Source organism: Pelophylax lessonae (assembly GCF_965119305.1).
Source record: "Pelophylax lessonae genome assembly, chromosome: 12".
Taxonomy (NCBI): domain Eukaryota; kingdom Metazoa; phylum Chordata; class Amphibia; order Anura; family Ranidae; genus Pelophylax; species Pelophylax lessonae.
In genome coordinates this window covers 98,565,483-98,581,549 of record NC_138779.1, presented here as the reverse complement: position 1 = coordinate 98,581,549, position 16,067 = coordinate 98,565,483, and the positions used below count along the sequence as shown (strand labels likewise).

Genomic DNA, 16,067 nt, shown 5'->3' with positions numbered 1-16,067 from the left:
CCATTCCTACAGTAAAGCATGAAAGTGGTAAAATCCTGTTATGGCTGTGTTTTTCCACAGCAGGGACTGGAGCACTTGTCAGGATAGAAGGAAGAATGGATGGGGCAAAATACTGTCAAAAAATCTGCTTCCCTCTGCCAGAAAGTGGTCAATTGGAAGAAGGTTTATCTTCCAACATGGCAATGTCCCAAAGAACACAGCAAAAATGACCACACAGTGGTTGAAGGAGAAAAGGTGAATGTCTTTGCATGGCCTAGTCTAATCCCAGACTTTAAACCCTGTTGAAAATTTGTGGAATGACTTGAAGACTTCAGTCCACAAACGGTCACCATCAAATTCAACTGAACTTGAGCAGTTCTGCACGAAGAGTTGGCAAATATTGCAAAGTCTAGATGTGCAAAGTTGGTAGAAACATATCCCAACAGACTAAAGGCTGTATTTAAAACAAAAGGTTCAACAGAATACTGACACAAGGGGGTGATCCTTTTTCCAACTCAGTGATTCTGTTCTTGATTTTTTTTTTTTTTTTCTGACCTGTTAAATCTTTTACTTGGATGTTATATGTTGCACTGAGTAAATACAACTGGATAACATAAAAACGGTCTGTCTTTTTTTTTGGTCATTTTAGACTGCAAAGCAACAAAATGTGATTTTTTTTTAAAAGAGATGTATGGGTTTTTAGAAATTAGTAAGCTGCATCTGGTGGCTCGAACACTGAGAACCGAACGATCGAACGCCGCTGATCGCTCGGTTCTCGCGGCTCCCTGAGCATGAGAGCGCTGGGCTGTGGAGGGGCTGGGAGTGGCTAGCTCAGGCTTTCAGCGGCTCATTGAGATGCTGAGCCAGGTGCTGGTCCAGACGTGGGCAGATCCTGACTTCATTGTCGCTATCTTGCCTGAACCTGGAACGGCTCTGTGGCAGCTGTCTGCTGAAAACTGTTCACAGGGGTGCAGAACAGACTGCACGCCTGTGATCCACAAGGTAAGTACAGCCAAACAAGCTTTGTGCTTCTCCTTTATCCACTTCCCACAAAATCACGTATCTGTACGTCATTTTGAGGAAGTAGTTGTACTGGTGTGATGCCTGCAGCTGGAGGAATCACCCCAGTACCATTTTTCAGAGCAGACGGTTGGCTTTTATGGGATGACAACTGATGCAGCTAATCAGCCGTTATCCCAAGCAGCGGGAAGGGACACCCCCCCCCCCCCCTGATCTTATAGACCCCTGATCTCTCCATAAAGAGTACCTTTCACTGCCTTTTACTATCACAGGGGATGTTTACATCCCTTGTGACCGCAGTAAAAGTGATCAATTTTTTATTTATTTTTTTAAGGGACAGTGTTAAAATAAAAAAAATAAGCAAAAAACATTTTTTTTTTTTTTAAAGCACCCCTGTCCCTGCGTGCTGACACGTCAAAGAAAATGCATGCATAATTTGTCCCCACAAATGTAAACCGTGTTCAAATCACAATAGATACATACATACATATAGTTACATAGTCAGGTTGAAAAGACACAAGTCCATCTGGCTCAACCAATACATGTGTGGTATCGCTGCTATCGTTAGTAAGAGCAATAATTCTAGCGAAAGACCTCCTCTGTAACTCTAAACTAGTAACCTTTACATTTTTTTTTTAAAGGGTCTTCTATGGAGATTAAGTATCGTAGTTTGTCACCATACCACGAGTGCGTGCAATTTTAAAGCGTAACATGTTCGTTATCTACTTGGCCTAACATAATTCGCAATATACAAAAAATTGGGCTAACTTTACGGTTTGTTTATTTTTTTTAATACAGTGAAGTTTATTTTTTCCCAAAAAAATTGCATTTGAAAAACCGCAGCTCAAATACTGTGTGACCTAAAAAAAAAAAAAAATGCAACGACCGCCATTTTATTCTCCAGAGTCTCTGCTAAAAAAATATATATTTAATGTTTGAGGGTTCGAAGTAATTTTCAAGCAAAAAATACTGATTTTAACTTGCAAGCAACAAGTGTCAGAAATTGGCTTGGTCTTCAAGTGATTAAAGGGGACTGTACGCACACACAGGAGGAATATAACAACAAGCCCAAATTAGATCTATCGTTTGTAATTATAAGACCAAGAGGAGAAAAAAAAAATATTAGCCGCTCACAAAATGTATGCATTCGAGGCGCTTGGACAAGGCTTGCAAGGTCTTGTATTGAAACGTAGAAATGAATCAACATTAAAAGTTGTGTACTTCCCAATCTCCTTCCTCAAATCGCTAAAAAAAAAAAGCAAGGCTAAAAATAGTCCATAAGGATTACATGCAAGTCAGTTTTTGGCAACAGCATGACAATATGCCACATTAAAAAAGTAGGCATATGTCGATAAAGCTGACCTGAAAAGTGTTAACAGGAGTATATTGTAAATACTAATTGATATCACGGCTTCCTTTAATTGCAAAACAAAGTAGTTTGATTATTTCATGGGCGGAGAAACACTGTCTGCAGATCGCTGCTGTTTACATCATAGGAGGGGACTTTTGGAAGGCAGATTACCTCAGCAGTCACCGTCTAGACCAAAGAGAATGAGCCATTCATCCCATCATCTTCCAATATCCTATGTCAGTAACGGGGGAAGTCCAAATGTTGACATCCTGGACACCAGGTTCAACAAGTTATCCTGTTTAATAGAAAATGGATTTAATGCGCTCTGATAGCGGTAAACTAGGCGCATATATATGATGAGTGCCACATCCTATTGCAAGACTATACAAAAAATAGAGTGAAAAGGAACAAGGACTTTGAAGGCACTGGGTACTTAAAACATAACATTTTATTGAGTCACATAAGTTAAAACATCAAAAGGAAAAGCATCAACACAAATATCCCCTTCTAAAAAGAGGGGAGAAAAAAATACAAATATAATCAGTTCTGGCAGTTACATTGCTGGTTTGTAGTGAACAGATACAGATCATTGAAATAGCATGATAGATTGGTTGATACTTCACATCAAGACGATCCGCCGAAGGTGACAGGGAGGTAAACTGCCTTCCCAGGGAGATAAAACAATGTATATACATATGAATGTAGTAATACATTGAGCTGTGTTGCTCGACATGTTTCACATTAAGCTTCCTCTGGAGCTAATAGATCAATGCTTTGTATAAAGTCAACAATTCACAAACCATAGTAACAAAAAAATAGCATATAATGGGGATGGTGGATGAGGAGTCCAAATCGTCAACGATCATCAGGAATGTACTGTAGGTCACTATTGGCCAGCGTCCCAGACATATGCCCCACCAACAGGTATGCCTACCAAATAGATATCACCAAGTAGGGTGATACGTAACTACATAGTAGGAACTAGTAGCCAAGTGATATGGTCGACGTAAGTACATCAAGAGAGGGACCGGTAGGTATACCCCTAGAAGACTCCAAACATGTACACACCACCCTCCCCGGATGGGGAATGCACCGCCGTGACACACGACATGGTTGGGGAAAAGCCTGCGAGTGGACCATCTCTCTGGGACGTGATGACCTGGAATGCCCTGAGTCACAGCGTACCCCCTGGCTGGCAGCACCCCCATCCCGAGTGGGAGGTGGTCTGTTCGGAGTGGCACCCACCTGGTACCGTGGTGTGGTGAGTATTGCTGTCCTCCCCAATACTCTGGCGGTCTCGGAGTGGACGTGGGCCCCCTCCTGGGAATGGTTGGACCCTCGGGTATCCCTCGGTTCCCCTGGCTTCTCGGACATACCAAGCTCCCCCCCTTCCCCTAGTTCCTACCTGGGGGGGGGGGGGGTAATATTACAGCCACTAAAGCCTTCCTGCGGGGGGTGGGGGGTGGGAGGTGATTGTCCAGGTGGTTTCTTTTGTTAAGGACCTTCCGATGCCACTTGTTTGGTAGACCGCATGGCGCGCCGTGGGGGCCGCCATTTTGCTGTAGATTCGTGCTCATTATTTTCCATAGACAGTGTATGAGCAACCATTTTCTTTTAGCTTCCCATAGGAATGCATGGGGCGGCCATTTTCTGGTAGTCCAGTTCGCTGGACAGGCAGTGGGCATGGCACATTTGATCTAGCAATAACCCAGGCATTTTTTTTTATTTCCTGTGTCAGATCGTTTTTACTTTGTTTCACAGAACGTTCCAGCAAGCCTCCTGAGCGGTTGGGTAATGTTCTGACTCCGCATTATTTTAAATCAGTGTAAAATGGAGTCCCAGGACATTTTTACCTACAGACCCCCTCAGTGCGTCTTCGGGCCCCTCTGGGTCGCAGTGTCTGTCTGTTTTTACAGCAGTCTTGGAAAGCCTGGTGTCAACGGTAGATTTTGTGTTCAAGAGTATTGATAGCCGCAAACGTCCACTGCCTTCACCTCCATCAGTTGTATTCTAGGGCAGATATGGCTGCCATGAACGCTTCCCATCTAGATGGATCGGTGTCCTCGCATTCTGATTGTGAAGACCTGTCCTCTGCTGCCGCCCCACGGGAGCGCCCACTGGTTTCCGTGCGAGACATTTAAAAATGGCAGATGAATCTACAGAGTCTGGTACGCAGGTGTCTTTTGGCTCCCTCAAAGCCCAGAGGTCAGGCAAGGTGTTATCTTGTCCAGTCGATGGACCGTGTCACCAAAGGTGGATCACTCAGTTTTCACATTGAATAAGTCTACTTTGGTTCCGGTAGAGGAATCTCCGCCTTTACAGACCCTGTGGATAGACAGGTGGAGTCTGTCCTGCCATCTACACGTGGTGGGTTCCATATTACAACCAATCTTTGTGAACATTCTGGTGTCAGATGGTCACTGAATGGGTAAAGTTACTTAAGGGGAACTTAGAATCTGAACAGCTCCCCCGGCACTGATTGAACTCCTGGACCAGATGGCTCAAGCCCTTGTGTTCACGTGTGATGAGTCCTTGGAGGAGGCCCCCTTAGTGGCCAAGGTGCCTGCAGTGGGGATTGCCATTAGATGCATGGTGTGGTTAAAAAGCTGGTCGGCAGATCAGGCTTCCAAGAAGGCCTTGACTGATCTTCCATTTACGGGAGAGAGGTTGTTTGGATCCTCTCTGGATGAACTGATCAAAGGTCTTACAGGTGGGATGAGTACTCTTCTCCCTCAATCCTCTAAGGGCTTTTGGGGGTTCCAAGAAGCCATGGTCAGGTAAATCAAAGACCGGCTAGTCCGTTTCTGCAGACGAATCCTCATCTGCATGAAGGGGCGCCCTCACCTGCTTCTGGGGTGGGAGGAAGCCTTCGCATCTTTCCGGCACCATAGACTTCCTTGATTCAGGAAGATTGAATTCTGGTCTCGACCGTCGAACAGGTTCTTCCCGTCCAATCTTCATCTATCTCCAGACCGTTTAAGGGATCTACGAGAGGCGGTATAACATCTGCTTGCAGAAAGGATGATTGTGCTGGTTGCCTCTCAGGAACGCTTTCAAGGGTTTTTAAGTCAAACCGGTTTACTGTGCCCAGAAAAGGTCAATCCTTGATCTCAAGGCTCTGAACCGATTTGTGTGGGTACAGAAGTTTCAGGTGGAATCCATCAACACGGTAGTGGTGTCCCTACACCAGGGAGACTTCTTGGCCTCCATTGATATCAAGGACGCATATCTACGCATCCCTATCTACGCTGGGCATCAGCGGTTTCTTCGCTTTGCCGTAGCAGAGGAGCATTACCGGTTTGTGGCATTACCCTCTGGTCTTGCCTCCGCCCCCAGGGTCTTTACCAAGGTACTTGCTCAGTGTTGGCATTGCTGCGCCAACGGGGGATTGTCGTACTGGGGTATTTGGATGATCTATTGAGAGCGGACTCTCATTCAGAAGAAATCCGCCCTGAAACCTTAATTGAGATGGGATTATCTGGGCCTGACTCTAGATTCCGCTTTGGCGAGGGTCTTTCTTCCCTGGGACAAGCTGCAGAAGTTGCAGGGGGCGATTCGGTGCTTTTGGCAAACAATCTGTCCTCTCTGTGGGATTGCATGCTGGCCTTGGGTCTGATGGTATCAACTTTCGAGGCGGTTCCATTTGCTCAGTTCCACACGAGACCTTTAGAAATTTCGCCAGCATTATGCCAGGGCAAGACTTTCCTGCCGATGTTTTGGACTGTGGTGACCACGGACACCAGCCTGTCAAGCTGGGGCGTAGTGCTGGGAAAGCTCTGTGCCCAGGGAACCTGGACTGTGGAAGAGTCAAGACTACTGATCAATGTTTTGGAGCTCAGAGCAATAAAGCTTTGTTTGAGCCAGTGGACGAATCGTCTTGAGAGATTGTCTGGTTCGAATTCAATCACCGTGCCACGGCTGTGGCTTACATCAATCATCGGGGGCACCAAGAGTGTCTTGGCGGCCAGGGAGGTGGACGAGATTCTGGCTTTGGTGGAAAAGTTTGTTCCAGCCCTCTCTGCTGTACACATCCCAGGTGTTGAGAACTGGCAAGCGGATTACTTGAGTCATCAGGTGTTGGATCACGTGGAATGGTCCCTACACTCGGGGGTGTTTCATCTCCTGTGTCTGGTGGGGGACTCCCGAGGTCGATTTTGTTTGCTTCTTGTCTCAACAGGAAGGTTCAGAGGTTCGTAGCCAGGTCTCGGGATCCTCTGGCCGACGCCACAGATGCACTGGTGGCTCCTTGGGGTCTGTATCGGCTGATTTATGCCTTTCCTCAGCTGAAACTCCTGCCGAGGCTTCTGCGCAGGATAGAAGTGGAAGGGATTACTGTCGTTCTGGTGGCCCCAGACTTGCCTCGCCAAGCTTGGTACTCAGACCTGGTAAGGTTGGTCGCTGATGCTCCTTGGAGACTTCCTCTCGGGGAGGATCTGCTGTCTCAGGGGCCGATTTTCATCCTGCCTTACAGTCGCTGGCTTTAACGGCATGGCTGTTGAAAGCCAGGTGTTGAGAGATAGAGGTCTTTCTAGTGTGATTCCTACACTATTGAAGACCAAGAAGTCGACTTCAAGGCAGATTTATCATCGTACGTGAAAATCAAAACATTTCATGGTGTGAATCATTGAAGGTGCACCCTCGCTTGTTTTTAGTAGCTAGCGTTTTGGCCTTTCTGCAAAAAAGGGGCTGAACAGCCTTTGGCTTTGGGCACTATCAAAGGCCAAGTGTCGGCTATAGATTTCCAAAGTCCGTTAGCTATGCATGCCTTGATTTGCACTTTCATTCAAGGAGTGTGCCGTATGGCTCCCCCGCTGTGCTGGGACATGGTCATGTAGAGCCCAGGGCGAACATGCCAAACTAAAAAACAAAAAAAACAATCTTGAAGCAGCGCTAACAGGCATATAATTGATGTGAAAAATAATAAAGTGAATCGGTGCATATATATATATATATATATATATATATATATATATATATATATATATATATATATATATATATATATATATATATATTCCATACAAAATTGATAAGCAATAAAGTGCATACATGGATTAAAGTGCATTCATAAAATATTCGTAGTGCAAAAATTGCTGAATGAAAGTGCAGTCCAAAGTAAATAGTTCATTTGGGTAGAACTAAAGTGCTGAAAAGGTGCTTGAAGTATTCCACATAGGTGCCAAGGTGCTCTCAAAGAAGAAACCCTTATGGGGATGCACCCACCAGACCTGGAATATAAACAGGCCTCGAACTGTAACAATATTCCCTGAAAGGATGGGTCTAGTACAGCCTCCACGTACCTCTGTTCCAGCTCCTCTACGCTCTCTCCTTAATCAGATGTTCAAAAGAAGGGGAAGGAGCCAGACATAGTGAAGCCCGTAGAGTGTTTTATTAGATAAAATATATTAAAACTACTTACTGCAAAAGTGCAGTAATTGGCATTAGAATATAGCAGAATCAAAGCGAATCATTCCACTTCCGCATACGCTGCCGGCCTGCGTTCCACGGTGGTTTCAGGAAGTGACGTCGTGTGATGTTCCTCTGCCCGGAAGTGCGTCGACGCATTTCGCCAGCCTACTATGGGCGTTATCAAAGACCTCACACAACGTCACTTCCTGAAACCACCGTGGAACGCACGCCGGCAGCGTACGCGGAAGTGGAATGATTCGCTGTGATTCTGCTGTATTCTAATGCTGATAATTACTGCACTTTTGTGAGTAGTTTTAATATATTTTATCTAATGAAACACTCTATGGGCTTCACTATGTCTGGCTCCTTCCCCTTCTTTTGAACATCTGATTAAGGAGAGAGCGTAGAGGAGCTGGAACAGAGGTACTTGGAGGCTTTACTAGACCCATCCATCCAGCCAGGGAATATTTTTTACAGTTCGAGGCTTGTTTATATTCTAGATCTGGTGAGTGCATCCCCATAAGGGTTTCTTCTTTGAGAGCACCTTGGCACCTATGTGGAATACTTCAGGCACCTTTTCAGCACTTTAGTTCTATAGTGAACTATTTACTTTGGACTGCACTTTCATTCAGCAATTTTTGCACTATTCGCATTGTTTGCACTGCGAATATTTTATGAATGCACTTTAATCCATGTATGCACTTTATTGCTTATGAATTTTGTATGTATTGATTATATATATATATATATATATATATATATATATATATATATATAATATGCACTGATTCACTTTATTATTTTTCACATCAATTATATGCCTGTTAGCGCTGCTTAAAGATTGTTTTTTAGTTTTTCTTGGTTTTTACCTAAGTGAGTAGCAGCTTCAGGAGGTATTTATTTATTCAATTTTCACCCCCCCAAGGATGTTGGAAAAAAAGGACATCAATTTTATTTGGGTACAGCATCTCGTAACCGCACAATTGTCAGTTAAAGTAACTCATGGCCGTATCGCAAAAAAATGGCCTGGGGTAAAACCTTGCGGTCCAGAAGTGGTTAATGGCATGGCTATTGGAAACCATGTCTTGAGGGACATGGCTATCTCTGGTGTCATTCCCACATTACTCATAGCCAGAAAAGATGCATCCGGAAAGATTTACTGAAGAACCTGTAAATCCTCCTTTGCTTGGTGTGAACACAGGCACCTCTGTTCCGGAGAGATCTCCGTAGCTCACATTTTGGCCGTCCTACAATCAGGACTTGACCAGAATTTGACCCCAAGTACTCTTAAGGGACAGGTTTTTGGCCTTGTCCATTTCGTTCCAGAATCCTTTTTTTCAAGGTGCTTTATGGGTCAGACCACCCTTTCAACACCCTTTGCTTTCATAAACCTCTGATTTAGTTTTCACTTGTAAAAACCTTAATGCAGTGTCTTTCTTGGATCAGATCACCCTTTCAGCACCCAATGCTTCCTTGGGATCTTAATTTGGTGTTCTCCGCCCTGCAGAAACCACCATTTGAACTCATCAGGGAACCCTCTTTGGGTGATCTCTCCTGCAAGTTGGCCTTCTTCGTTCCTATCACGTCTGTCAGACATGTCTGAGTTAGCAGCTCTCTTGTAAACATCCAATCCTGACTTTTTTCACGAAGAAAAATAGTCTTGCCCCCAAGATTTACCTTTCAACCTTCCACTTCCAACTAAGGCACAGTCTTTTATTGTGCCCTGCTCCTAAGCACCTCAAACATTGTTCTTTATTGTTTGGATGTCAGAGCTATCAGAGTTTTTTTTTATTTTTTTTTTAAAGGCAAAGTTTCTGTCAGAAAGACGGACTATTTGTCCTACCATCAGGGCCTCTCAAATGACATCCGGCTTCCAAATCCACTATTGTTGGGTGGTTAAGACAACTCATCTCAGTTACTCAAAAAAGGAAAATAAAACTCTAGCACTATTTCTTTCTCGACCAGATTGGAGGGTGTTCATGGGCATTCCGATATCAAACCTATGTTGCCCAGTCTTGTAAGGCCACCATTTGGTCTGTAGTTCATATCTTCTTAAAGTTTTACCAGGTTTAAATCCAAGCCTCTGTGAATGCAGCCTTTGGCTACAAGGTTCTTGCAGCACCCCTCTTAAGTGGGGTCCATTGGCCCTTGTTGGTTTTGTTGACACAATTCTGCCTGCCTTGTTGTTGACCAGCCTTTCTATTCATTGCTTGCGGACATCCCAGGGTCTATGAATATCCAACCTATGTCCTGTATTGTATGATTAAGATAAAATAGATTTTGGCCTGCCTTTAAATTCCATATCTTAAAGCACAGTGCAGGACACAGGCCACCCTCCCCCCCTGTTCTGTGTTACTCTACATAGTTAAAAAGAAAACTGGTATCACAAAGTTGGGTGGGGGTATGCCCAGGGGCGTATCCACAAAGCTTTGCCAGTCTCCAGTCAACTTAAGGTTAGCATCCTGTAACTCAGTCTATGAATATCCACAGAAGAAAAGAAGGCGCCACTCAGAGAAGAAAATGTAACGTATTTTAATGGCACACATCAAAACTTACGTGAAGGCAGAAGTCTGTTGTCATCGCTCTGCATCCTTTCCGGATGCAGGTATACCTGTTCTCCAAGCTGCCAGGGGGATGGCCCTTGAAAGGATCCAATCGGTAGGACTTGGTCAGAACAAGGCAGCGGTGAACCGCATACCTCACTGGGGGCCGTTTACGCTTGTACGGCCCCCAGTGAGGTATGCGGTTCACCGCTGCCTCATTCTGACTGAGTCCTACTGATTGGTTCCTTTCAAGGGCCATCCCCCGGCTGCTGGCAGCTTAGAAGACGGGTATACCTGGATCCGGAAGGACGCCGAGCGATGACAACAGACTTCTGCCTTCATGTAAGTTTTGATGTGTGCCATTAAAATACGTTACGTTTTCTTCACTGAGTGGCGCCGCCTTTTCTTCTCTGCCTGTTTTTTGGGAACTTTGCTTTGGCCCTCAAAGTGCTGCCCTTGGTGATAGCACCGTATCCATGCATTCGTGACATCTGCCACCAGTCTGGCTGCACTTCACCTATCAAGACAGCCCGAATTGAAGACATATCTCCTAGCAGGAGCGCCCATCATTTTTTCTTTTCTATGAATAGCCAGGCTCTGTCCATTTTACAGGAAAGTCAAAAATCCTTTTTTTATTAAAGGAAACCAGTGCTTTTGATTAACAAACAATATGTGATGTTTTGGATTATATGCACTAAAAACAATGGTAATGTATATGTTTGACAAATATGGACTAAATAGATTTCTTATTTAGAGATGGCACTGTAGAACAAAGAGTTTGTAATGTGCTGTAGTGTACACCACTTTTGTTTACAGTATTCTTTTGTCTTCTACAGCCTAATTCCAATCTATTTGAAATCTGCTATAAAGAGCGCATTCAACAGTTTGATGATGATGAGGATGACGGTTCAGATGGAGAAGATATTTGGCAAGAAAAAGAAATTCGGTTCTCTTCTGGTACCATGCAGAGTACTGGAACAAGGTGGGGCTGCCTAATATTTACAAAGTAAATTACCTTGAGTGACAATCATGTGGCACTCCTATCTGTGGTCCTCCTGTGGTACAGCAAACCTAATTTTTGCACATACCAGCACACAGAAAAGTTCATGTTTATAAATTCTTGGGTTATGCTGCCATGGACTCTGGCCAAAAAAAATAGCCAGGAATCCCTACCCTAGCATAACCCCTTGTGGCTCAGCTGAGACGCATGTTTTAAGTAGTGTCCTTATTTGATGAACGTGCCTACAGAAGTTTCTCTAAAGGTCTTTCTGTGGTCTTGATCTCATATTTTGGCTCTATTCCTTACGTTTAGGGGAGGTGTAGGTCTTTATCTGGATCAGTGGCTACAGCCAGTAGGCCAAGTTCAACTGTACCTGGATCACTACTTTCAAGTAGGAAGATGTCCTGTAATGCACCTGGTTTTCACTTAACCCCAATGGCAGCAGTCTCTAGGGTACATTGTACTAGGTGACCTCACTGGCAACATGCTCATCGTGTCCAGGGTAGTGATCCCCTAGAAGGGTAGTCGAGGTCTTAAAGGTCCTGTGGGCTTGATGGGTGAGTGCCTCTGTACTAGTGGGGAGGGTGGCAACATTCCTCTACAGCAGGGGTATGGAATTAAAATCCAGAGCGCTCAAATCAGCAAACATTTCTTCCAGAAAATTCTTAATTGCATTTTTGTGCAATTACTCAAAACCTTCACATCACAGCCCTCTCCTTCTCCTATATCACAATTCCGTTTATACATCAGTGTGCTCAGTCCCTTGCTCATCACAGTCCCCCACTTCACATTACAGTTTTCCCTTCACAGTATTTTTCTCAGGCCCACATCACATCACTCCCACCCCCAGTTGGTCTTAAGCAAAGCTGGCAAATTAATACCAACTATTTCTTCTCTAAGGACCCCCACCTTAAGCCTTAAAGTAGAACTTTTTTTCTCATTTTGGATAGAGAAAGGAAGGGTTATAACCCGTCAAATTTTTTTTTTCACCATCAGTGTCCCTTTGTGGATATTTCCCTAGACTTCCTGTCCGATAGCCAAACAGGAAGTGATAAGAAATCCCTGCTAGTTAAGGGAATTCCTTGGGGAGACCTCCAGGTCACCAGAGTGAGCGAACTTATTGATAAATTTCCCTGCAACTACTTTTCTGGGGACGACCCAAAATGTGGGATTTTCTTTTACTTTCTCTTTCAATGATCATGTTAAACAGGACAAATAGAGAGGGTGAATCTCCTAAACGTGGTCAAAGACCGCAAAAATAACTGATAGGTGTTCTAATCCCTCTCCACTCTATCCAAAACTAAAAAAAATGTTTGCCTTTAGTTATACTTTCAAGTAGATCAGTCTACATTTGTCTCCTGGAGGTCATAAGCCTTGCCTTCCTTTTTATATGATTCAACTTGGCCATTTCTATTTGAGTTGATAAAATTTAGTTTCCCGCCTACGGGAAGTAACAGTGGCCCATGTCTTGCCCTCCAGCTTTGGGCCTTTGTCCTTTATTATGGCATGGATAGACTTGTTTATTAGGGCTGCACTCCGCTCATTCAAATCTTCAACTTTGCCTGCAGTGGTCTGAACACACTTTGAAGTCACAGCAAGTTTGAGTTTGAGTGTCCTACTTTCTAAATCCTTCACCTTGCTTACAGTGTCTTGCAAACACTCAGTAGCCACTGCAAGCAGCTCTTTCAGTAAGGCTTATTCTACCTCTTTTCAGACTCATACTGATGTAGAGCATGAAGGAAGTTCAAACCAAACACCGCTACTGCCCACATCTCTCCCTTACTGATCCCAAAACTTTTTCGACTAAAATATGAAGACTCCATCACCCCAAGCTCTGTTCAAGAGGAGCATATCTGCAAGCTCCCTCGCAACACACATCGACTGACTTTCTCTGGCTCAGGTAGACAGGTTGCATATTCCCTCCTGGATACCAGAAAGCTCTACAGCCTTGATTTTCCTAAAGATCTTACACAGCATTTTCCTCAATGCAACAGAAAACACCACAGAAAACAAGCCTGCTTCAGTTGAACTTTAGCGTTTTTCTTTGTCTTTTAATGTTCTTTGCAGCAAAAGCAGGTAAATAAAAAAATCTTTGTAGTGTATATTTGCTTTACTATACAAAAATGCTGTACTCGTACAAAAACAATACACATCATACAGAGTATTACAAAATATCCCTACAGCATGTAAAAGCGGTCTATCCTTCCTAGCAAATAAGTGTGTACAATGTATGTGATAGGCATACACAAAACAGTTACTTAACTTGGTTCTTCCGGGTCATAGCCACCTTCCTTTTATTCAGGATCTCTCCAGACTGCTCCTTGCTTCTTGGAAACCTGCAAAAAACTTTCCAGTTCCTTTTTGTCCCCAGAACATGACTGTGTAAGTCCTTTGTTCCCTCCCCCTACTTCCTTCCTTCCTCCCTTCCTGTAACATTAACCAGTCCAGTGCAGTCAGGAAGTTGTTCTTCCCTTTTTGCGGGAAAACTAGCCTACTAATCCTCAGCAAGCCATGACCTCATGCAGGAAGGGAGGTGGGAGTGACGGACAATGGTTGGGTTTACAAATACCTCAGTCAGGTAAAGTGGATACCTATGAACTGCTTTCCCGGCAGTGGCTCCCCTAAAGGTCAGATTAGCTCTTGCCCTTATCTGGGATTACCACTGTGTCTGGGGCACAATTCTGGGGTTCCTTTGTGTGAAGGGAGGAGTTCTCTGAAGATTTTTCTGGTTTGAGTGATCAGCTCTTAGGGCTTTTTACTCACTCAGAATGCCTGAGATGCAACTTGGTTATCAGATCTCTCTTCTCTTAGGGTCCCTGGATTTTGGTCCTGGTGAATGGCAGTAAATCCCAAATATTTTCTGTTGCATCTTCACTTACAGGAATTGATGAGACAATTGGTCTCACCCAAAGAAGGTGTATTCACTGAGGCCATTCACTCAGCAATTTCCCATGGAGGAGGAATCCTATAGGAAATGGGGGTCTTTAAATAAGACCCTGATGGTCCCGGCCTCTTAAGATGCCACAAAAAAGAGTTTGGAGGCTCTCTTTCTCTTTGTTAGGAGTGGCTCTACAGCAGGGGTTGCTCAACCTGTGACCTACGACTTCAAACCAGGAAAGCGCTTGTCCATGCTCTGGGATGGTGGGTTGACAAGCCCAGATCGTGATCAACAGGTTGTTGACCTGCCATCCCAGAGCATCAGAGTGCATGGAGCCTGCACTGGCAGCAAAAATAACAGGTGGCTGCAGAGAGAGCTCCTGTCCCGCGCTGGCTGTAAGACTGAGGACTCAGAGATAACATGACCGCTGATTGCTCAGTTTTCGGTCTGCTCTGAGTGGAGAGAAATTACTTTAGGTCTCTGATCTGCTAAAATGCTGGGCTGGGAAGATGAAAAATTTTCACCACATGTCTGTAACCCATGCAGTCTATACATACAAACAAAACAAATAAGTTCAGAAATTTAGTTGTGTAATAAAATGGAATGACTCAGGGAGAAAGTATTGACCACATTAAGGAAGGGAGGTGAAAAATGGCAAAGAAAGCCAAGACACAATCTGAAATCCATAAGTAATTAGAAAGCAATCCTGCCCCTTTTCAGCGCAAATTAATATTAGCTTGTTCTGTCTCAACCGATGGCCTGTAAAAGGTGTCTCATTACCAAAGTGTCACACAAGAAATATGATGGGTAAAAGTGAAGAGCTCTCTCAAGACCTTCGCAACCTTATTGTTGCAAAACATACTGATGCCATTGGTTATAGAAGGATTTCTAAACTTCTGCATGTTCCAGTGAGCACTGTTTGGGCCATAATCCAGAAGGGGAAAGAACATCATTTTACCATTAACCGGCCACAATCTTTTGCTCCTCGCAAGGTTCCTGACAGAGGAGTGAAAACAATTATCAGAAGAGTTGTCCAAAAGCCAAGGACCACTTGTGGAGAGCTTTAGAAAGACCTGAAATTAGCAAGTACAATTGTTTAGAAGAAAACCATAGTAATGCACTCAACCGCCATAGCCTGTATGCATGCTTACCATGCAAGACTCCATTGCTAAGGAGAAACCACGTTGAAGCTTGTTTAAAGTTTTTGCCGCACAACATTTAGACAAGCCTGTGAAATACTGGGAAAATTTAGTCTGGTCATATGAGAACAAAATTGAACTCTTTGGATGCCATAATAGACACCATGTTTGGAAGTCCAATGACGCTAAATATCACCCCAAAAACACCATACCAATAGTGAAGTTTAGAGGTGGGAACATCAATTTTGGGGGTGCTGTTTTTTTAGTGTGCGGTACTGGCAAACTTCATATCGATGAATGGAAAAATGTACCAAGACATTCTTGATGAAAATCTGCTGCCATCAATGAGGACGATATAGATGAAACGAGGGCATTTCAGCAAAACAATGATCCCAAACACAAAGCTGAGGAAACGCTCAATTGGTTTCAAAGAAGATAAAGCTGCTAGAATGGCCCAGCCAATCACCTGACTTGAATCCAATAGAAAATCTATGGAAAGAACTAAAGATCAGAGTTCATAGAAGAGGCCCACAGAACCTTCAAGATTTGAAGCCTGTGTGGAAGAATGGGCCAAAATCACACCTAAGGAATGCATGCGACTATGTCATACAGGAGGCGTCTTGAAGCGGTCACTACCAACAAAGGATTTTGTACGAAGTATTAAATTTCAGTTAGCATGTTCAATACTTTTTAATTTCTGAACTTTTATGTATTTTGTTTTCTTTTGTATGTATGGATTCCATGGGCT

General features: G+C 43.9%; 1 protein-coding gene across 2 annotated transcripts in view; it reads left to right on the top strand.

Annotated features, from left to right (window-relative positions):
* The window catches only part of PPP6R1 (protein phosphatase 6 regulatory subunit 1), a 327,149-nt gene that overhangs the window by 245,188 nt on the left and 65,894 nt on the right, over window positions 1-16,067 (top strand). For both annotated transcript variants that reach the window (XM_082274358.1, XM_082274359.1), the window contains one exon: window positions 11,139-11,284. In XM_082274358.1, the coding sequence (XP_082130484.1) occupies window positions 11,139-11,284 (146 nt within the window). The remainder of the gene's footprint in view (window positions 1-11,138; window positions 11,285-16,067) is intronic.